We start from the raw sequence: 22,987 nt of genomic DNA, 5'->3' as shown, positions 1-22,987 counted from the left end.
CAGCTACAACAGTGCCATATGGATGCCTATTCTCACTTTCAGATGATATTATAAACAAGAAGTGGGCAGCATTATCTCCTGCAAATGTAAACCAATTTGTTTGTCTGAGCGACTGGCTGTACAAAAAGTGGGACTGAGTGGACTTTCTAGACTCTAAAGTTTTACATTGTTTTATTTTTGAATGCAGCTTTTTTGTGCATAATTCTACATTTGTAAGTTCAACTTTCATGATAAAGAGATTGCACAACAGTATTTGTATTAGGTGAATTGAAAAATACTATTTCTTTTGTTATTTACAGTGCAAATATTTGTAATAAAAATAAAGTGAGGACTGTACACTTTGTATTCTGTGTTGTAATTGAAATAAAAATATTTGAAAATGTAGAAAAAATCAAAAATATTTAAATGAGTGGTTTTCTATTATTGTTTAACATTAATCACGATTATTTTTTTTAATCACTTGACAGCCCTAATTGTCACCATTTCAAACAAATTGGACAGGTCAGAGACGTTTTTTTTTAACAGTCCCATGATTTGAAGGGATGAAGTTAATTCTAATTTAGAAATCAGAATTCAGCCTTTTGGACATATTGGTTTTCAAATTCCGAGCCCCAAATGGCTTCTTGGTTTTGTGATTTTTTTTGGTAATTAATATTTTTCAAGACATAAATCATTAAAGTGGGCTAGTGTTGGAGGAAAATCTTGCATTACTTTCATATTAGATCATTCCTGGTTATCTGGTCCATTATGTACCTGAATAATGATTCAATATAAAATGTAAGAGTTACAGTGTTTTTTCTCTCTAATTTAGAAATTATATGAAACCATAGAATGATAGAAATGTAGGGCAGAAGGGATCATGAGAGGTCCTCTAATCCAGCTTCCTGCACTGAGACAGGATTAAGTATACCTAGACCATCACTGACAGGTGTTTGTTTAACCTGTTCCTAAAATCCTTCAGTCACAGATATTTTACAACCTCCCTTGGAAGCTATTCCAGCGATTAACTATTCTCCTAACTGGAAAGTTTTTCCTAATATCTAACCTAAATCTACTGTTCTGTAGATAAGATGATAATTTCTTGTCCTACCTTCTGTGGACAGTGTCTTCCACAGCAACAAGTACACTTAACAACACTTTAAATATTATAGCACCTGAATTACATATTATTTATTAACAGTTCAAAACGGCAAGTTCAAAATACTGCTTTCAGGCCTACATATTACGTATATCTATACTGCCAACCTCAAGCATTCAAAATCATGAGTAAAGTGTCCTCCGCTCCCCCAAAATAAGATTCACCTTATAGACTTGAGATTTTTTTAAAATAAATGTTGGATTCTTTTTATTTACCTTCCAGTTTTTGAGCCTTTGCGGTTTATGTTTTCAGGGCTAGAAACTTTCATTTTTCTTTTTAAAGGAAAGTGATATTCTTACATATTAACTTTACTTCAGGAGCTGTTTTATCAGATACACCAAATATCATGAGACCTGTCCCAAACTGCTGACAGATCTGGCAATTTTCTGCAATCTCTTTGAGAGATCTTATTGTATTAAGTTGGTGTCACTGTGGGCCAGAGATTGAATGTAATCCTTTGAGGGAGGATAACCATATCCCCTCCAGGAATTAAGAGTGGGGGCTGGAGGTAGGCAAATTCATTCAAGTTGTAATACTTCCAGACAGGTACCAGCACCTGGGGAAGCTCTCATATACTAGTTCAGACTTGATTCTCCAGAAACCAACAGAAAAACAAAGAATTTTTGGATAAATAGCCTGAATTTAAACTTAATCAGGGCCTTCTTTCTGATCCAGGAAATGGACAGGATCTTCTCTCCTAGGGGTGCCCCAAAGATTGGAAGGTCTTTGGCCTACTGAGGCCCCATAAGATTGATGGGTGTTCTCTGCTAACCTTGGTAGCACTCATATAGGTTCTTCTGTTCCTTTAATATGTTTTTTCTGTTGTGCTTTCACCTTAAGAATAAATGTGCTTGCTTAGAAACAGTTGTGTGGTAACTTAACTGTGGGCAATTACACTATTTATAGCCTCTGAGGAATACGTAAAGGAGGCCTGCTCAGCCAGTCTGACTTGCTGAGAAACTGACAGTGTAGGCAGGGAGCTATGCAGTCTGGAAAAACCCTGTTTTGGAGGGAGAGACACACACATCTCCACCCAAGAGAGATGACAGCTGAGGAGCTGGGAGCCTAGAGTAGGTGCCTTGGTGGACCCCAAGGACAGGGACATACAGGTGCAGTTGCCCTGAACTGTAACAAAATTCACAAGAGTACATTTTCTATATTTATTTGACATTGACCTTACAACATTTAAAATGCTGTAGTACACCTAAATATTTATTCCTGTTTTCAAAATTTCTTGCTTGGTGTTCTCCAACAGTATTAAGGAGACTGTGCATACTGCATAAAGTTTTGGTTTTACAAAATCTCATATAGCCATTTCTGAGCCATCAGCATTCAAAATGTGTTACTACTTTGTGGCGTAGTGGTTATAATACAGAGGATCGATTTTTCATAACAGTTTTGTACTTATAGTTTATTATTTTTAATTTTTCATAATTTGACATTCAAGTTTAGACCAAAAATATATCGAGTAATCCCAATTTAAAATATCAGTTCAATAAAGGCAAATTTGGAGGGGGATGATAAAGATGATTACCCCTAGTAAACATCAGTGTTCCTATGAAGTCTGTATGTCACAACGGGTTACATCAAGTTAAAATTATACACCAAAACTCAAAGCATAAAGTGAGTAGTAGAGAAACTAGTCGAAAAATACCATTAAAACCATTTTTTGTCTAAGTGTGGAGAAGAAATAATCCTGTAAAAAAATATGAAAGATTTTAACATGTCAGAAAAGGTCATCCTCACTTGTAATCAGCACTCTGATGCTTCCCCTGGATAGAGGTTTCATTGCCAGATCTAGGAAGGCAAGGTGGGAGGACAAAGATATCCTGCTGTAACAAATTGGTTTCTGTACACTGAATAGCAGACTTCTTAGAAAATGTTTCTGTCAAGATGAGACTGAGAATTCAGCAATTATATAACCCAGGGGAGACAAACAGAAATCTTAAGGGCTGAGAAGCATATCTCAGAAACATTGTATATTCAGGGTAGTTACCAGCAATGCTTCCTATCTGCATACCTGGTTCCACAATTACAAGAGCTGAAGTAAAACATTCCTCCCTTAAACCAATAAGGCCCCATAGTTAGATTCTGGGTATATTTTTGAGCTATCTCCCTCTGAACAGATAAACTTATCAGCATTCTGAGTTTCATGGTTTCTTTAATTCATGGTTTCTTTGGGGCCTGAACTTCATCCACTGGAGGAAACACACATACCTTTCATTCATAAATGAAAATGGGTGTGATATGAAAAAAACCCCTACTTTTAAAATGTAAGTAATTTAATTATGAGATACCACAGCATGAGATAGTGGTCCCAACAGAGCTTAGCCTGGGAAAATTTTTAATGCTTAGGTCACACAGCTGTAGGGCTAGAGAAACATACTACAAATCTCCATTCTGTAAAGATATCATCATAATAAAACATTACTGTAAGAATTTTTTTTCAAAATATCATTAATTGATGTTTTGAAAATTATTCTCTGTGTCAGGCACTCATAGCAGTAAGAAATAGTTCTGTATAGCAAACTGTACAGTGATTGGTTGTCTGTGTTTAAAGGATTTACTGTATAATAAAAATTACTATGTACTGCTGTTGGTGGCACTTATCTGATAAGAGAGTCATAAGATGATCAATCTGCCTGAAAGAACTGAAAAGCAAAGCAGTTCTGATAGTAAAACTTCAAACCAGATGATGCTCTGATTAGAGGTACCCACAGAGATTACACAGGTGTAATAAATCATTTAAGATTTTTAGCTTCAAATAACACAAAAGAATGCAGGTTTTTATTAGAAAATAAACTGTTTATCAAGAACATTTTGAAGGTGACATTTATAACTCATAAACCATCTTAGAATGATTAGTCAAGTAGATTACTTCATTGGCAGAACACTCAGAGAGACTTTGTTCTGAGAAAGAATTATTAAGGCAGGCCATGAGATGCCCTATGCTCTATTCCATTGTTGTTGAGCAAGAATGCACAAGTTGTTCACGCTTCTTTTTTCAAATAACAATATATTTTTTTGCCGAAAAGAGCAACCTTGAACCACCCTTTGAAGGCTAATTTACTCAGGCTTGGAGTATGAAGGAATTGCTTACCTTGAAGGTGCTCTTAAAATATTGTATGCAGCCAAGAGAAGGTAAACATATCTCCTTTCTAAAACCAAATAACTAATTCAGTAAATATAGGGAGAGGACAAAAAGCTGAGTGGAGAACTTCTTGTTTAAGGGGCTGATAGGGCACTGAACAGCAGGAGACTGTGAGCATATTCAATTCTCACTAAAGTAAAATGGCAATTGCAGGTACAGCAGAATCTCAGAGTTACAAACACCAGAGTTACGAACTGACTGGTCAACCATGCACCTCATTTTGAACTGGAAATATGCAATCAGGCAGCAGGAAGACCAAAAAAAAAATAAAAAAAATACAGTACTATGTTTGTTAAACACTCTGTGTTAAACATAAATAGCTAAAAAAAAAGGCAAAGCAGGATATATCTTTTGCATAGTAAAGTTTTGAAGTTTATTAAGTCGATGTTCAGTTGTAAACTTTTGAAAGAACAGCCATAACATTTTGTTCAGAGTTACGAACATTTCAGAATCACTGATGCAGAGCGATCCAGATCACCTGGTAAGTGAAGTGCAAGCAGATATAGTGTGTTTTAATAGAGTTATATGTAAATGTGTACATCTAAGAACAAAGAATGTAGGCTGCACTGACAGGATGGGGGACTTTTCCTGAAAAGCAATGACTCTGAAAGAGATTTTCAGGCTGGTAGTAGATAATCTGCTAAACATTGGCTTCCGGTGCGATGTTGTGGTCAAAAGGACCAATGCTGTCCTTGGATGCATAAACAGAGAAATCTCAAGTAGGAGCAGAGAGGTTATTTTACCTCTGTATCTGGCATTTCTATGACCACTGCTGGAATACGGTGTCCAGTTCTGGTGCAACAATTCAAGAAAGATGTTGATACATAGGAAGGGTTCAGAGAATATCCATGAGAATGATTAAAGGATTAGAAAACATGATGTATAGTGATAGATTGAGCCTATTTAGCTTAACAAAGAGAAAGTAAAGGCATGACTTTAATACAGTCAACAAGTGCCTACAAGGGAAACAAATATATATTCAGTCTAGCACAGAAAGGTATAACACAATCCAATGGCTGGAAGTTGAAGCTAGACAAATTCAGTCTAGAAATATGACATAAAATTTTTAACAGTGAGGGCAATTATCCATTTTAACAATTTACCAAGGGTCGTGATTTATTCTCCATTACTGACAATTTTTAAATCAAAGATTGACTATTATTTCTAAAAGATATACTGTAGGAATTATTTTGGGGTTCTATGGCCTGTGTTATACAGGAGCTCACAATGGATGATCACAGTGGTCTCTTCTGGCCTTGGAATCTATTAATCTATTACCAAGTTCAGGCCTCCAACCTTTATTATCCAAGCCCAGACAGTAGGATCCATGTTATGATTAGTCCATATTCCATACTTACTTTGTCATGAACTGAAATTTCTGTTCCTTTTATTACAAGTAAAGTAATAATACATTTTGTGTTTCTCTTATTCTCACCAACTTCTATGTGTTCTCGGCCATTCACAGAATACATTACATGACTGAAGCTTGGGGTGCAGTTCATGAGAAAATCAAACTTTGTGCACTCAAAAAACATTAACCATAAAAAAAATCAAACTCATTTTAAAAAATGCACCCAACAATCTGTGATAAATAATGTAACTCATTTATTGACTAGATTATATATAAACTAAATGTATCCTAGAAATTACTAAAATGTATCTGCTGAAAGTTAGGCTAGGCCTACACGGGGGGTGGGGGAGTGGTCAACCTAAGATACGCAACTTCAACTACACGAATAGCATAGCTGAAGTCGGCGTATCTTAGGTCAATTTACCTGGCCGTGAGGATGGTGGTGAGTCGACTGCTGCTGCTCCCCCGTCGACTCCGCTTCTGCCTCTCACCATGGTGGAGTTCCGGAGTTGACGGCAGAGTGATTGGGGATCAATTTTATCGTGTCTACACTAGATGCGATAAATTGATCCTCGATAGATCGATCACTACCCTTCAATCAGGTGGGTAGTGTAGACATACCCTAATTACGTATATATGCCACTATCCAGAAATCTCTACTACTAGTATGTCATCATCATTGTCTCATATTATATTGTCTTTTTAAATATAGTTTACAATATTATTTTCCAGGAGATGACCCATTCTTGGCCTCCACCACTCTCAGCTATTCACACACCTGGAAAAGTGGAACAGAGCAAGTTTCCATTTGCAAACAAGGTAAGAAACTCTTTATAGTCTAGAAACCCATCTCCCCCACCCTCAATATACAGCCTCAACTTTGATCCCCAAATAACCTTGTGCTGCCACTAACTAGACTACTAGGTGCATGTGTGGAAGATAGAGAGAATACATGAGTGAGTGTTGTAAAGGTTTTTGACGTGTGTCTGGGAAAGCCATGTTACTCACAAGTGGTGAAGTCACTACTGATTTATATAAGTTATCCCAGACCAATAAAACATTTAGATCACACCATCCTTTACTACAGGGATTGGCAACCTTTGGCACGTGGCCCGCTAGGGTAAGCCTGCTGGCGGGCCAGGCTGGTTTGTTTACCTGCAACGTCTACAGGTTTGGCCCATCGCAGCTCCCACGGGCGCGGTTCGCCGCTCCAGGCCAATGGGGGCTGCAGGAAGTGCCGCGGGCTAAGGGATGTGCTGACCGCTGCTTCCCCCATTGGCCTGAAGCAGCGAACCGCGGCCAGTGGGAGCTGTGATCAGCCAAACCTACGGACGCTGTAGGTAGACAAAGCAGCCTGGCCCGCCAGCAGGCTTACCCTGGCAGGCCACATGCCAAAGGTTGCCAATCTCTGCTGTATTGTTTAAATGCCACAAGTATATGCCAGAACTCTTTTAGTCCTGAGTTAAAGCTTTTAAAGGTTTATTGGTGCTAAATATTGTTTGTAATATTCTGCTGGTGAAACCAATTGTGACAGATATGGCAATTTCCTGCAATATCTTTGAAAAATCATATTGAATTAAGTGTAAGTATTTTAGGGGTTCTTTGTACTTAATGCAAAGTGTATGTATTATTGTGGGCCAGGGTTCTTTGTAACTTCTGTGGGCCTGGTTAATCAAATGACTATGTTGCATAACGTGCCAGACAAGAATGGACTTTTGGGACAATACACGTTGATTTCATGTGAAATATTCAAGAAAACCACCTTTTCAAGCTAAGCCATGAGGAGTGGACCTTTGTCTGCTTATCACCTATTACATGAAGCCAAGATTTCAGGCCCAAGCTGTAAAAAAGTAAAGACTGAATTATTCATGTTGGTTCTGAATCTGAGACAGTTATGAACTCGTAACCACAGGAAAAACCCAGCTGTGGGTTTTGGAGGACGTAAAACTACCAGAGCCCAGAGTTGGAATTGGGATGACCTCTTGTAAGCTTTTTACCATGTCTGTTGGTTCTTTTATTGTTTTAATGTTTTCTCTGTGATGCTTTCACTTTAAGAATAAATGTGTGTAGTAACTTTGACTGCTGGCAATTACAGCTGTTCTAAGCCTTTGGCGGGAAAGCAAAGCACAGATACCAGCCTATTTACACAATCTGGCTTGCTGCGGATATCACAATGTAGGCGGGGAACTGAGCAGACTCAAAAAATCCCAATCAGGGGATGTGGATCTCTGCCCAGGAGAGGTGATACCTGAGGAGATTAGAGTGGGTGTGTGATGGGGTTTGACTCACAATGCTAGCACCTCCTGCTGGCTGTCCCAGAGATTACCTCTGTTAGCCAGCATGCTGCCTTCTGGTGATGTCTTGTTGCCATCACTTCTGCTCCAGGATCCACATCACTCTAAGGACTGCAGCATCCTCTTCAGGACACAGCCCTCCAGCTGTGCCACACTCTGTGCTTCCCCCTTCTGGGGGACCTGCAATCCACTATCCAGCCACTTCCCTCAGTGGTGACTGCAGCCCATTGTCTGGCCACTTCCTCAGTGGTGAAGGGACCCAGGCCCACTTATTACTCCGGATCCCGGCTCTGGGACCCCGTAGATGGTCGTCACTTGCTGCCTCCCCTCCAATTCCTCAGTTCATTCCCTGGATCACTTCCCCATGCTCCCCAACATCTTCGCCCTTACCTCAGAGCTTCAGCCTGCCAGTCTTAGGAGCTGGCCAGGAGCTCTCTCTAGCTTCCCCTGGTCTGTCCAAGGTGCTGGCACTCCTTCCTCCTGCTAGGAACCTGACTTTCCCTCCTCAGCTCCAGGCAGCTACTGAAGCTGCTCTGCCTCACAGCCCTTCTTATATGGGCCTGCCAGGCCTTGACTGGCTGCTCCTTGCAGCCCCTCTCTATTGGCTGCTTTCTGCACAGCCACCGTAGGGCTCTATTAACCACTTACAGGACAGTGTGGGACAAACGCCCCACCACAGGTGGACCACAAGAGGGAAATACTGGTGCGATTGCCCTGAACTGTGACAGCAAACTCCTTTAGTTACTGTGAGCCCACTGTACAGACCTCAGAGGGAAGGAAAATTATAATCATGTAGTCAAGAAACCTTTAAGATTTTCCTACAGGGAAATAGCTTTTCAGTGGATAATAGTGTTGTAATTTTTAAAAATCTGGGATTAAAACAAAAGCCTTGTCCTATTGCAAAAGGAAAATAAGGCAATATTTTTGTGACATGATGCTTTTTTAAAAAATGGCATTTATTTGAAGCTGATCAGAGGTTTGGAACATGAAAATAAGTCCTATGGGAGATGAATTAGAGGATTGCAGCAGAGGAAGTGGTTAGAGATTCAAAAACAATATGCACATGGCTCTGCAATTTATCAAATGGCTATCACCACCTTGTGTGTGTGTGAGTACAGTATGTGTGTATGTAGGTGAAATAACTCTTCTTCATGTATATCTATATATAGTGATAAAGACATAAATTGTAGAGTCATATGTTAACGTCAGGATTCACATGGCTCTGCAATATATCATTCACCTCTGACCTTCTCATTTACCCTCTGCCTGCTAATGCATTACCTGGGATTTATTCTAACATTCCAAACACTTGAGCAACTTCAGAGAGCTGCCATTTTTTTTTAAATCAACCTGTCAATAAATGTTTCTTCCTTCTCCCACCATAGTGGAATTTCACCCAAAAAAAGTTATACTTGCCCCAGGCCTGGGACGGGCAAGGTTGTTTTGTCCTGGACCAGTGACATGGTTTCTATATATAAAAATGTCACAACTGTGAAGTCCATTATCTCACAACTCTGCCTGGCTAGAAATGGGAGCTTTACATAGTTCATTGGGAATGGGTGATGCCCTATGAGACCCAACACTGACTTGATTCCTGGAAAGGGTCCAAGATACTGAACTTTAACTCATGACATTTTTAGGTATAGAAAAGATATTTTAAATCATTTTAAGGCCACGTCCAGACTAGGAATTAAAATCGATTTTAGATACGCAACTTCAGCTACGTGAATAACGTAGCTGAAGTCGAATTTCTAAAATCGAGGTACTCACCAGTCTGGACGGCGCTGCATCGATGTCCGCAGCTCTCCGTGTCGATTCCGGAACTCCGTTCGGATTGATGGAGTTCCGGAATCGATGTAAGCGCGCTCGGGGATCGATACACCGCGTCCAGACTAGACGCGATATATCGATCCCCGAGCAATCGATTTTAACCCGCCGATGCCGCGGGTTAGTCTGGACGAGGGCTAAGGCATTTCTATGGTTCACTCTGAGCCTCCATAGTTACGTTCTAACTAAGGCATCTGTTTTGCAGGCTCAGAAATACAGTGGTTTTAAATATTTTTTTTAAGTTTCTAAAACATTCATAAACTAGTTATTTTATTTTCTCTAACATATGTGACATATGCATAGATCAGACAATGGTCTTGTGTAGTATAAAGGTTTTATCAGCATGAATTTGGGATGACCTGCATGATTCACTAGAGGCTTCCGCATTCATGAGCAGTGTGGCTATCTCAAATTCATGTCGATAAAACATTTATAACCATACCAGATCACTGTGGATTACTCACACAGAAGTGCCTGGCAATCTAACAGCAACACAAGGGCAAGTGAGGGATCTAAATTTAGGATATAAGCTTTGCTGCTTACTTCTAGGCAAATATACAGGGACTGGGATGCTGAAGGCAGCTTGTTCATTCTCTGTGGGAATGGTGTGAGACCAGCACAGCTTATTTTTAGTGACTCTTCCAGCTAACTCAAGGCACAGTATTGACGGACTCGGGGGAAGAAGTAGCATACCAACCCTCTTCAGCGCAGGGAATGTCACTGTGGCTGAGGGTATTTGTGAGTTGTGGAAGGGGAAATGTAGACAGATCACCAGCATTGTTATGGACTCGGAGGATTCCCTGAAAGGCTACAAAGTATTTTTGCTCATTCTTCCCATAAAACTAGAATATCAGCATCATTAATTCTAACACATACTGAACTACTTTTAACCTATATCTTAACTAATTAGTGATCTAACAGCTTGAGACTTGCAATTTCTTAATTAGGCTATTAAAGTTTCAGGGGTTATCAAAATTGTAGCAGGATGGATTTGGAATCATGCTAGAAATGAAAGCTAAATAACTAGATTTTAAATATCATTATTAAATATATATATACTGTATACACAGCATAAAAATTAAACCTACATTAATGGTAAAGATCCAAGTTAAATCCACAAGGAAAGGAAATTCAGTGTCAAATTTGAAATACACAGACTATACTGGACATCCTCCATCACCTCACCACAATGAGAGTACGTTAAAGAAAGCAGACCAGCAACATCCCTTTACCTAGTAGAGGGTATAAAGGTCCATTTTATCCTTAATTTTGAATTTTCTTTCTCTGTGGGATTAATCTGTACTCTTAAATTTACTAGAAAGGGGCAGTGTGAGTCCCTTTATTTCTCATTTTTCAAATCTTAAAGATAATTGAATTAGTGCATATGTATGACGCGCCACATATGCTTTTCCCTCTACTATCTTTGTGAGACTTTGTTAGGTACAAATGATCATGCATTATCGTATTGCAATTTTATTACAAACATCTTAATAAATAAAGTTTATATGAATAATTAAATCTGCTGAATGAGAACATGCTTGATGCTTGTGAGAGAACTTTCATGTTCATGTATTCTCTACTCAGTTGTGTGAAAAGAGGATACGGTAAATTCTGGTGATTGCATGGCTCTTTTCCTTCATTTTTACAGTGATTTCATATGTCTCAAAAAGCAGATCAGGCACTCCATTTCCATGTAGCTATGTCTGATTGGATGAGGTCACCCATCATTGTGGTGTCTGGGCAACTCTTTCTCCACTTTCAGAAAACCAGTCCATTTTCACAAGTGTGTTGCATACACATTCTTAACAGAAGCTTTAAATGTTGGTGTCATCTCATCTTTATGGTGGTCAGTTAATTATTCTTTTATTCTTGTTAATTTTAAAAAGCTAGAATGGGTGAATTAGAAAAGAACTGCAGATGTGAATGACTCACTTTTACCAAATATAGTTGCTTTTAAGATTTGAAAAAAATGATGCCTAGAAAGGTAGACAGTTTGATTGTATGCTAGAGTAGCGTTTAAATTCAAGTGTACCTGTCATCACATCACTACAGCAAACTGCTCCTGCTTTTTTTGAAATTATACTCAAAAAAACAAATGGATTCAGGCTTTTATATTTCTTCATCAGAAGGGATCATAGTTGGGGCAATTCCCGCAAAGTAGATAGTTTGAAAAGTAAAAAAGTGTTGCCATACTGTAATATGTAGCATAGATTGTAGCTTATATATATGAATCTATAAACCTCTTAGGACAGGAGAAAAATTAAGCATCTGCTCAGCATGGTCCAGGTGAAAAGAGGGCTTTGCAGAAAAAGACATGGGCATAAATAATAAATAGTCCCCTTCTCATCTGGTCACCTGGGGGGATGGGTCAGCATCCTGAAGCTGACATGGTATGGAGCTGCCTCCATGTAGTAGGTTAGTCTGTGGCTCTCTAGCCTCCCTTAAAGGGGCAACACACCCTCTCTGAGGAGCTAGACAAAGATCCCCACCACTTAATGTGTGGTGAGGTCATTTCCGGTATGCAGGATGGCAGTGAATAACAGATGTGTACTGTAGACATGCAAATTCCAAATCAGAGCCATGCAGTCTGGAGATCCCTGACTCCACAGGCAAATTACACAGCTAGAGTGGATTTAAGATCTGACCCTTCAAGATTCTGAATGCCCCCAGTTCAATGACCCTGGCTTAATTGCAAGTTGAAGTTGCTGAGAAGTGCTATGGGATTAAGCCCTTACAAGTTTGACCGTGCTCCCATTCAGCTCAATGGAAAAACTCCCATTGATTTTAACGAAACATGATCAGGTCCTTAGTGGATTTAAGATTACCATCAAAAAAATCCTATCCAAGCCTACAGTAGCTGGGGAGAAGGAAAAAAGAGATCCATGGGGGCAAGGGATAAGGAAAGAGCTAGGTTTATTTGAGTTACTTTTACTGTGAATTTCTCTATTTTTCATTCCATTTCAGTAACTTTAACTTTGAATGTCCAGGCTTCTTCATGTTTTTGCTTTTTAGGAAAGCTATAAATGGCTCAATTGCTTTTTTTCTTACATAATTAATAAAGGTTTACAGACGTAACTGCAGCTTAAAGACATATTTAGCCTGGAAATAAAAAATAATTGTCTATTGCTGTAAGCCTGTCTGTTGGCTCAGTACTGCCCTTAGGACCAAGGTTTTAGCTGAAAATCTTTCTGCCTTGAAAATAATGTATGTATTGGCATGTATGCCTATTCTGTCAATGTTGCCGTCTTTATTGTCATAATTGCAGCATGCACTATAAATGGTGTAGTATTATAAAGTGTATTTATTTCATACATAATTGGAGATATGTATGGAATTCCCTCCCTAAACTATAATCTATTTCTCATGTGGCTTAGCCGCCCAGTAATGGCTAGCCTGAGTGACAGTCAGAGATACTTATTTTTTAAAAAACAAGGGTGGAAAAACTTCAAATGATTTAGAACCATTAAGTTGACTAAGTGTTTGTTAAAAAGCCTTGTTGACGCAGTCCAAGGTGCTCAAAGTATTTTTGGAGAAACTGCTAAACTGAAAAATGCATGATATAAGTGCTGTGCCATGTTTATGGTAACCGAGATTCCATCTTTAGCTATTGTAGGAGGCACCTAAAGAACAAGAGTCCATAAATAATACACAGTAATACATCTACAGTACCAATATAATGTTAGTACATATGGTACATTACAACCTTTTCCATATATCAAGTCTAAAAACAGCCCATAATTGAATGAATTATTTAAAACAGAACCGATTTGAACAAACCTACTTGAAAGAGTTAATGCAAGGCAGACTATCAGTGTTTTTCAAAAATGTTCTAAATGTTTCACTAGAAATGTTTTAGGTGTTTTTGTGAAGTTCAGTTACAAACCCACTTCTGATACATAGGTATCTGCTGGTCCGCTGAAGACTAGCTTAAGATTCCAGAGATACTGTGCCAAGACTTCTTTTTGAAAACTAGGTGTTGATTTAGTTTCATTTTTATTTTAACCTAATATTTCAGTGTGTTTAGTAGATAGTAGAACTAGGCTCAGGAGTAGGGTCTAAATTTCCATTCTCTAATGCTGTGTGTACCAATTTCCTGATCCATTATGGATGCGACACTTGGGATCCTCGACGTGAGGAGAAAAGATTAACTGTGCTGCTCCCAGAACAATATGATGGCCTATGAAATGATATTGGCAAGAACTTCAGAAATAATCATTTGTCTGCTTGCCTGTCTTCTCACCTAGCCTGGTAGAAAGTAGTAACCCCTTGAGTTCTAGTGGAGTAATAAGTGAATAATAAGCTGGAGATTGATAGTGAAGATAGAAAAAAATATACTATTAAAGGATCATGATTAAGAGATAAGTATAAAAAGGCTAGAGTAAATGCATTTTCAAGGAAATGTTTGATTTTCTTCTTATAGTTGGAAATGATGTTCTGTGATTAGACTGAATAAATGATTAACAAAGCTGTTTGGAAGTATTAAGGTAACTTACATTCAAACGTCTATTGCCTCTAAAAATTACCACAAAAAAATAATACATGGTATGCTTTTCTTTATTATTTTAGGAGTCGCAGCAGGTGTCTACAGGACACAGCAATCCAAGTAAGAATTACCTCACTTTACAGCTGGATTTGGTGGAGACGCTGACTGTGACTGTGAGAAACAAGTGAACAATAGGACAGTTGAGAAAAAAAATAGTGGAAAGAGGAAGCCTACTGGTCCAATACAGGATCTCAGCTGGCAGGCTACTGTTTTGTCCAAGTGCAGAACCTTGGGCGTCACAATCACTAATGGCTTGTAAGTGGGGAAGGGAAGGGAAGGGAACAATCCCTTTAGGTTGGCAATGGAAGGAACAATTTGCTCCATCATATCTAGTTCTGCTATACGTGAGAGAGATTTTACAGGGAAAAATAGTTGCTCTTCTAAAATGATAGTTAATGGGTGGAAACTGTCTCTACATATCAATGCGCACACAACCCCAACCTCCAAACTGCCTAAAATTTCTGAGAGTGTGCTTTATTATTTATTTATTTATATGCTATGGCCCTGTCACTGTGTATGGTGCTATATAATACATGAAGTATGCCAAAACAATAACAAATGCTACCTCAAAAAGCATTTGGTTTTGGGCTGCCTTTGATATATAATTTTGACAAGGATGGCGAGTACAGAGCTTGCTTTGCTCACATCCTTGCCTATCCTCCTACTAAAGTGTACAGGCCATATTACAAAGCAGTTGTACTTTAATTGCATTTAGTTATTGATAAAACACGTTAGTGGCTGTGTGGAAAAAAAAAGACTGAATTGTTCTACGAAACAAAGTATTAATTCTCTCTTCTGACATCCCTGACTGGTATTAATGTTCTTCAGCATATTCAGTATACATGACCGTACCCTGTTCATGATATCAAAGCATCCCAACCAAAGGCCATGGCTACACTTACAGTTCTGCAGCGCTGGTAGTTACAGCTGTGTTCGTACAGCTGTGTAGGGCCAGCGCTGCAGTGTGGACACACTGACAGCTACCAGCTCTGCAGTGTGGCCACATTTGCAGCATTTGCAGCGCTGTTGGGAGTGGTGCATTGTGGGCAGCTATCCCAGCATTCAAGTGGCTGCAACGTGCTTTTCAAAAGAGGGGGGTGGGGTGGAATGTGACAGGGAGCGTGGGGGAAACAGAGAGATTGGATTTTTGGAGCTGACACTGTTCTCAGCTCCCTGCCTTGCAAGTTCTAAAGACTGGAAGACACACAGTGCCTACCTTCCATCATTTTAAAAGTTCTGACCCCTTCCCCCACCCCTCTCTCATTCACTAAATGCAAATTATGCACTCCTAAATAGCCGTCAGACCAGATAAGCATCTGCTCAACATGGACTTCCCCCTCCCCCTCTGCCGTGTGAGCGTGCTGTTTCTCTCTTCAAGCAAACAGCTGTGAACATTCCAAAGTAATTCCCCTGCCTGCCTCCGCTCGCTCAGCAAATAGGAACTGTGTTTGTTTTTTAAATAAGCAGTTTGGCTGAACTCCGAGCTCCCCCTTTCTTCCGGTTTGTTGTGGACAGGAATTCTGGGATACCTCCTTATACCCCGGAGGTCAATAAAAGCGCTGGTGGGGTCCACACTTGCTGACCAGCGCTGGATCACCAGCGCTGGAATCGCTACACCCGAGGCTCGACCGGGTGTACAGCCAGCGCTGCAACCAGGGAGTTGCAGCGCTGGCCGTGCTTTGCAAGTGTGGCCACATCCTAAGTTGCAGCGCTGTAACCCCCTCACCAGCGCTGCAACTCTCTAGTGTAGCCATGGCCAAAGGCTCTATTTTGTTAGCTTCATGACCTGTGAGCTAAAACAGAACACTATTTGCAAATTACAAAGCTGGGTTTGAAGATGACAAATGCTCTGAGCCAGTAAACATGGCTTTGAAACTGATTGGTCACCCACTGGTGCAAGAAGCTGACACCCAGAGGGAGAATGCTAGGAGACTTCAGGCTATTAATATGGTACGGCACTTTGCTAAGGAAGAGGCAGCACTGTGGAAGACGATGTTGTGAACAAGCAGGTGGTGGTGCCACTTAATTGCCAGCATCAGTTTGATATTGCTGTGAGCACCAGCACTAAGGAAGTAATAAAAAGGCAAAGGGAATGGAATTCTCTAGAAAAATAATGAATGTAGTAATGAGAGAAGAAAGCACTAAAGAGCCATAATAGATGAGGCTGTGCAAACACTTGAGGAATTCTGAGCATAATAAACACGAGCAGAGCTTGAGTGGTTTGTGATGATATCAGAACGCCTAGCATTGATCATTGTTTTCCTATAGTTTATTTTACCTACAGTACTTCATGGTCCTTGCAAAATTTTAATAATGAAAAAAAAGACGATTCATATTGAGGTGGATAGCTAGGTTGGATAAAGTAAGATATACGTGCTACCAAATCTTTACCTGGAACTTTGATTGAAACTGCAAGCTTGTTTTGAGGTTTTGGGAAATTGTAATAAATGGCTCCCTGTGAGGGAGGTGTCAACATGGCCCCTATCCTGCTTTACCTAGTTTTAAGTCTTTAGTGTCCCATAAAGCTGATAGCCTCAATATTAACAAGTCTACTTTGGGAGCGGTCTGTCTGAAGCTTGTCATGAAGGATATTTTGACTCCAGTTGTTAAAAATATCTTCCGGTGTTACCATTTTGGGGAGGACTACTGCACCCTCCTGGGTTTCATACCTGAGTTCTTCTCACAGCACATGTCCTAGCCCCAGACAGAGCTTGAGTGTGGAATGTGATGAGTTCTGTGCTGCTCTCAGCTTCCGCCCTTGGAGCAGGGCGTTTGTTTATAAACAGAGGCAAGGTGATTAAGATAACAAAGGGCTTGTCATTAAGTTAAATTAAGGATCATTAGATGATCCTGAAAGCATTGCCAGGCGCTCCAGTTAAAAAATGGGAAACAAAGGTTTGGAATAAATGGTTAGTTTTCAGAATGAAGAGAGGTAAGCAGTGGTGTCCGCCAGGGGTCTGTACTGGGACCAGTGCTGTTCAACGTATTCATGAATGATCTGAAAAAAAGGGGCAAAAAGTGAGGTGTCAAAATTTGCAGATGATACAAAATTTCTCAGGATAGTTAAGTCCAAAGCTGACTGCAAAGAGTTGCAAAGGGATCTCACAAAACTTGGTGACTGGACAACAAAATGGCAGATGAAATTCAAAGTAATACACATGGCAAAATATACTCCCAACTATACATACAAAATGATGGGGTCTAAATTAGCTGTTACCCGTCAAGAAAGAGATCTTGGAGTCACGGTGGATAGTTCTCTGAAAACGTTTATTCAATGTGCAGTGGCAATCAAAAAAGCAAACAGAATGTTGGGAATCATTAGGAAAGGGATAGATAACAAAACAGAAAATATCATATTGCCCCTATATAAATCCATGGTATGCCCACGTCTTGAATACTGCGTGCAGTTGTGGTCACCTCATTTCAAAAAAGATATATTGGATTTGGAAATGGTACAAAGAAGGGCAACGGAAATGATTAGGGGTATGGAATGGCTGCCATATGAGGAGAGATTAATAAAACTGGGACTTTTCGGCTTGGAAAAGAGGCGACTAAGGGGGAATATGGTAGAGATCTATAAAATCATTAATGGCATGGAAAACTTTAATAAAGAAATGTTGTTTACTCCTTCACATAACACAAGAACTAGGGGTCACCTAATAAAATTATTAGGCAGCAATTTAAAAAAAAACCAAAAGGAAATATTTCTTCACAATCAACCCATGGAACTCTTTGCCAGGGGATGTTGTGAGAGCCAAAACTATAAGGTGGTTCAAAAAAAACCTAGATAAGTTCATGGAGGATAGGTCCATCAATGGCTATTAGCCAGGAAGGCAGGGATGATGCCAAAAGCTGGGAATGAGTGACGGGATGAATCACTCAATGATTGCCTGTTCTGTTCATGCCCTCGAAAGCACCTGGCGTTGGCCACTGTTGGAAGACAGGATTCTGGGCTAGATGGACCATTGGTCTTACCCAGTGTGGCCATTCTGATGTTCTTATATATAACTCAGATGTACCTACCCCCTGCTGTAACCCACTAGACTCCACTGCCCTCCCAGAGCTTAGACAGAACCCAGGAGTGCTAATGGAGTCTCTCTCTCCGCAGAGTTAGTAACAAAGTAAGAATATACATTAAAATTTTAAACCTAACCAGTATCCCTTAAGTGACTTGCCACAAGATGTCAGAACATGTTAGTATAAGAGCTGAGTGGGTCTAATATTCATTTAATTTTCTTTCTTTTATGTAACAGTTAGATATAGTGCTCCTGTCAGCTAATTGCTAAGGTATCTGCCAAGAGACTAGAGTTTTCAGGTGCCTAAGCAGCTCCTGGAATCACGGTTAAAGTTGCCCCCCTCCTCAAAATCTGTAATGGCACCCCTGCCACCTTTCCCACAAATAATAATTTTGCATTTCCGTAGTGTCTTCCATACAAGGATCTCAAAGCACTTTACAAACGTTAATGATATAAGTTTCATTACTGTGATGTCTGGTGTCTATTTGTGTTGCTTTCCTGCTTCTTGCTTCCTACTCCATATTCCTGTTTGTTTCCTGGTTCCTGCTCCCTGAACTCAATGTTCCAGTTCCTGTTCTTCTGGGTCTGGGCGGGGAAGGGAGTGCCTGGTGTTGAATGTGTGCAGTTACTCAGCGCCTGCTGCTACATATCTGTCATTGGGGACTGTTGTTATGTTTTGTTCAGACTGTTGCTGACTTAGCTGTTTCCTGGTTATTACATGTTTTGATTGACCGTCTGCCTGTGTCTCTTGCTTCATTTTCCTTGTGTTTTGGGGATTGTATTCTGGGATGCATCAGAGCATAAAATTATGGCATCAAGTGCTTCTGTTCTGCTACTTATGCTGCCTGCACATCCTTCACCTGTTGACTGGCGATACTTAATTCAGAATTTTTGGAACTATGTGCAGATCCTGCAACTCTCTGGTGCTGCTAGATTACCCTTGCTGCAGAACGGCTTAGGTTGTGATGGCATTGATATTTATGGTGAACTCAAAGAGCCCAAGCCTTCCTTTGAAGTGTCTGTCCAGCTTCTCAACAAATATGTTGTGAGTGGAGCTTCTGTTCTGTTAAAAAGGAAAATTGTTAGGGTGTTTTTTTGAGGCTCACCAGCAGCCCAGCAAAACAATATATCAGTTTGCTTGTCATTTCTGGCAGTTGGCCCTTACCTGTGAATTCAGGGATGTTATGATGATCAAGCTCAGGGACATTTTTGTGATTGGCATAGCCAGTGACTGCCTGAGCAAATGGTCACTAGCTGAAGATGTTAGGCGTCTAACTTCTGAAGCCACAAATGTTAAGAGTGAGGCAATTGAGAGGGTTTGGGCTGGAATGTCTCAGACTGCTGCTACCTTTGTGTCTATACTTCAGTCCCCGTTACCTGCTTCTCCTGCTTCCATTGCCCAGAGTCATACAATGCTACCTACTCCCGCTCCATGGCCTCAGCAGCAAAAGTTGCCAGCTCCTCACTATTTCTGCTGTAGTAGTACAGGTCACTTGGCCAATTTCCAGGCCCGCCCGGTTAGCAGTGCCCAGTGCCAGGCTTGTGAGAAGGAAGGATGCTTTAAGTTAGTCTGCCACCATACACTGATTCACAAAGACAGGAAGCCTTCAGTGCATAGTGTAAATGTAGAGCTGCACAAAACTATCTTTACCAGGGACCAGATGTTTCCTTTAGTACAATCTCCTCAAGTGGCAAGGCACTGGAGCTGGAATCCTGTATTATAACGGTACACTGCTGAAGTGCTTGGTGGATAGGGGTGCTGAAGTTAACATTCTCCCCTCTGAGTTAGTTCATAATTTGGATATTTGCCTGACAAAAGTGGTTATAAAAGCTTGGAATTTGTATGATTTGCAGACAATGGGTGAAGCTCTATGCTCCATAGAGGTGTAGCCTTGACTGCAAAGTTTAGTGTTATTAAAGGTGCTGCTACTGCAAATCCTTTCCCATTATATGATGTTTGCTTGCAGCTTGGACACCTGAGGAGTAGTTATGCTAGCTATTCTAGAATAGCTAGAATAGAAGGGGATGCACAACGTATCATTCAGAGGCACCATGATTTATTTAACACTGACAGTATTCTGTCCATGGGATATCCGTTGTCTCTGCTGTTGGATTTGAACACCAAGCCCTTTGCATGCCTGCAAATTATGTACCTCCTGCTCTTATGGACAAGATCTGAATGGAATTGCACTACATGAAAGCTAATGGCTTCATTCAGGAGGTGGAAGGGCCTGTGGATTGGATTTCACCTATGGTGACCATATACAAGAAGAGTGGCAACATTTGACTGTGCGCAGATTTTAGAGAGACAGAGTGAGTGAGGTGATATCTTTTGTTGGACCAACTTATGTTGGTGAGAGAGAGAAGCTTTCAAGCCGCACAGAGCTCTTCTTCAGGCCTGGGAAAGATGCTCCCAGCTTCACAGCAAAATGCAAGGTAGATCAGATTGTTTAGCATATGTAGTTAGCACAAATTGTAAGGGACCATTCAAGTGGCCATTCCACCTCTGTCTCTACCTGGGTGCATGTTGTTATTTGGATGACATTCTCATCTTTGCTCTGACCCTTCCTGGGCATAATGCTATTCTGGACCACGTGCTAACCTGACCCCAACAAGCAGGCATAAAGTTGAATGTGGCCAAGTGCAGTTTTGCAAAAGATGCTGCTATAGACTATTACTCACGTTACCGCTTTGTATTCATAATTTCACAAGACAGATACCTCTGAGGAACTAAATTCTTGCCTAACCACTTTATTTGCAATCTTTGGCCTACCAGAGAGCCTTGTTTCAGAATGAGACACCTTTTCTTTAAAGATAGTTTGAAGACTTTCTGATGACTTTTGGTACAGTACATTATAAATCTGCTGTGTACCATCCACAAGGAAATGGCACAGTGGAAAGACTACACAGGACTCTGAAGAAGTGTGTAGCTAGCATACTGCAGGAACTTCTAGGTATACTCTTACCTATTGCATTGAGTCATGCTTTATATGTTATTTGGAGTACATCTCATGAAAATACTGGAGAAACCCCTTTCTACTGGCTGTTCAACTGTCCTATGAGCACCAAGTTGTCTATGCTGATGGAAAAGGCTCATCCCACCCCTTTGCCATCCTCGAAGCCAACTGATGTGACGAGGAAATGTATGACTTTCAACAAGCGTATCCACACAAGACTCCACACATTCTATCCTGGACAAGCAGTGTATTCTAGGTGAGGGTCTGGAAGCATTTTCATTACTCATGGCATGATCTTGCGGGATGCAGGGTACGGAGTGTGGCGAGAACAGAGTGTGCGCACAGAGAACACATTGTTAACCAATGAGATATACTTCCTACCGAAAGGGAAACAGATAGGGAAGAGGAGGCTCATTTCTGTATGATAATATGTGGCAAATCACGGAAGCTGTGCCACATCAATAGCATCCAGCCCCTGAGCTGAATCAAAGCCAGGATCACCAGCTGCCTCTGGCCAGGTACTGTTGAACTTTTGGGGAGAAAAAAAGGAAATTGTGACGACTGATGTGTGTGTTGCCTTTCTGCATCTTGCTTCCTGCTCCCTCTTCCATTTCCTGTTTGTTTCCTGGTTCCTGCTCCCTGAACTGTTTCGTGGTGATTACATGATTTGATTGATCACCTGCCTGCGTGTCTTGCTTCATTTTTCCTTGTGTTTTGAAGATTGTGGTCTAGCTAGGATGACCACCCATCCCGAATTGGACAGGACAGTCCTGAAATGAAGAGTTCAAATCCTGGACTCAGGCTGAATGACTCCGGGACAGCATTTGTCTTGGATTCCCTGTGGCGCTGCTCTGTGCCTGCCCAAGGCTCAGGGGCAACACCAGCCTCTTCCCAGTGGGAGGGGAGCTGAGGTGGGCCGTAGCCCCCCCTTGCCAAGAGGCTCCAGCCCCTGCTCCTCTTCTTCCCTCGAGGCCTTACCCCCTGGCCAGGCCAGAAGCTGGAGACAGGCAGAAGTAAGAGCCGCCCAGGTCACTGTGGGGAGCCCTGAACCTTCCACATGTCCTGGACAGCGCCCCCTGTGGGTAGGGACACAGGCTGGGGGCCACTCTCAGTACCCTGGTCTCTCGCCCAGGGCCAGTGGAGGGTCTCGGGCTTTCCACAGCAGCCCAAGCTCCCTGGGTGGCTCATTGCCCAACTCTGGCTTCCAGCCTGGCCAGAGGATGCAGTCCCAGGAAAAGAGGAGGAGGAGCAGCAGATGGGGCCACAGATGAGGGTGGGGTTCCTGCATCGGTTCCACTTTTGTCTTTTGAAAAGATGGTCACCCTTGGTCTGGGATTACAGTTGTGAGGTAGGTAGTACATTATACAGATGGGGAAACTGAAACATAGATAAATTGAGCGACTTGCTCAGCGTCATAAATATAGGCTACACCTACTTGGTGTGGCACTCTGTCCCTCTCTAATCGTGGCTATGCCAGCTAGAGATTGATGAGCCTGCTACAGCCTTGGCTAAGACAGTCTCAAGCAGTAGAGGCTCATGCACTAAGATCTGGCTCTCAGGTTTGATCTCTACTGCCATCAACCCACCCCAAGGTGTCAGCATTACATAAAGAACATGGGCAGAGATGGTAATAGAAATTGATTACCAGTCTTCTGCTTTATCTAGAATATTAAGATGGTGATCTTCTGGGAGATAAGGCGCCTGAGGCTT

General features: G+C 41.0%; 1 protein-coding gene across 5 annotated transcripts in view; it reads left to right on the top strand.

Moving 5' to 3' along the window:
• Positions 1 to 22,987, top strand: part of AFF3 (ALF transcription elongation factor 3) — a 514,246-nt gene that overhangs the window by 287,960 nt on the left and 203,299 nt on the right. For all 5 annotated transcript variants that reach the window (XR_007769152.1, XM_050921667.1, XM_050921657.1 and 2 more), the window contains exons 5-6: positions 6,373 to 6,459; positions 14,328 to 14,364. Coding sequence is in view for 4 of the 5 variants with exons in the window: in XM_050921667.1 (XP_050777624.1) it covers positions 6,373 to 6,459; positions 14,328 to 14,364 (124 nt within the window). In the remaining variant the exon portion in view is untranslated. The remainder of the gene's footprint in view (positions 1 to 6,372; positions 6,460 to 14,327; positions 14,365 to 22,987) is intronic.

Source organism: Gopherus flavomarginatus, chromosome 1 (genome assembly GCF_025201925.1).
Source record: "Gopherus flavomarginatus isolate rGopFla2 chromosome 1, rGopFla2.mat.asm, whole genome shotgun sequence".
Classification (NCBI taxonomy): domain Eukaryota; kingdom Metazoa; phylum Chordata; order Testudines; family Testudinidae; genus Gopherus; species Gopherus flavomarginatus.
The sequence above is the reverse complement of the archived record's forward strand: the minus strand, read 5'-3'. Positions and strand labels throughout refer to the sequence as shown.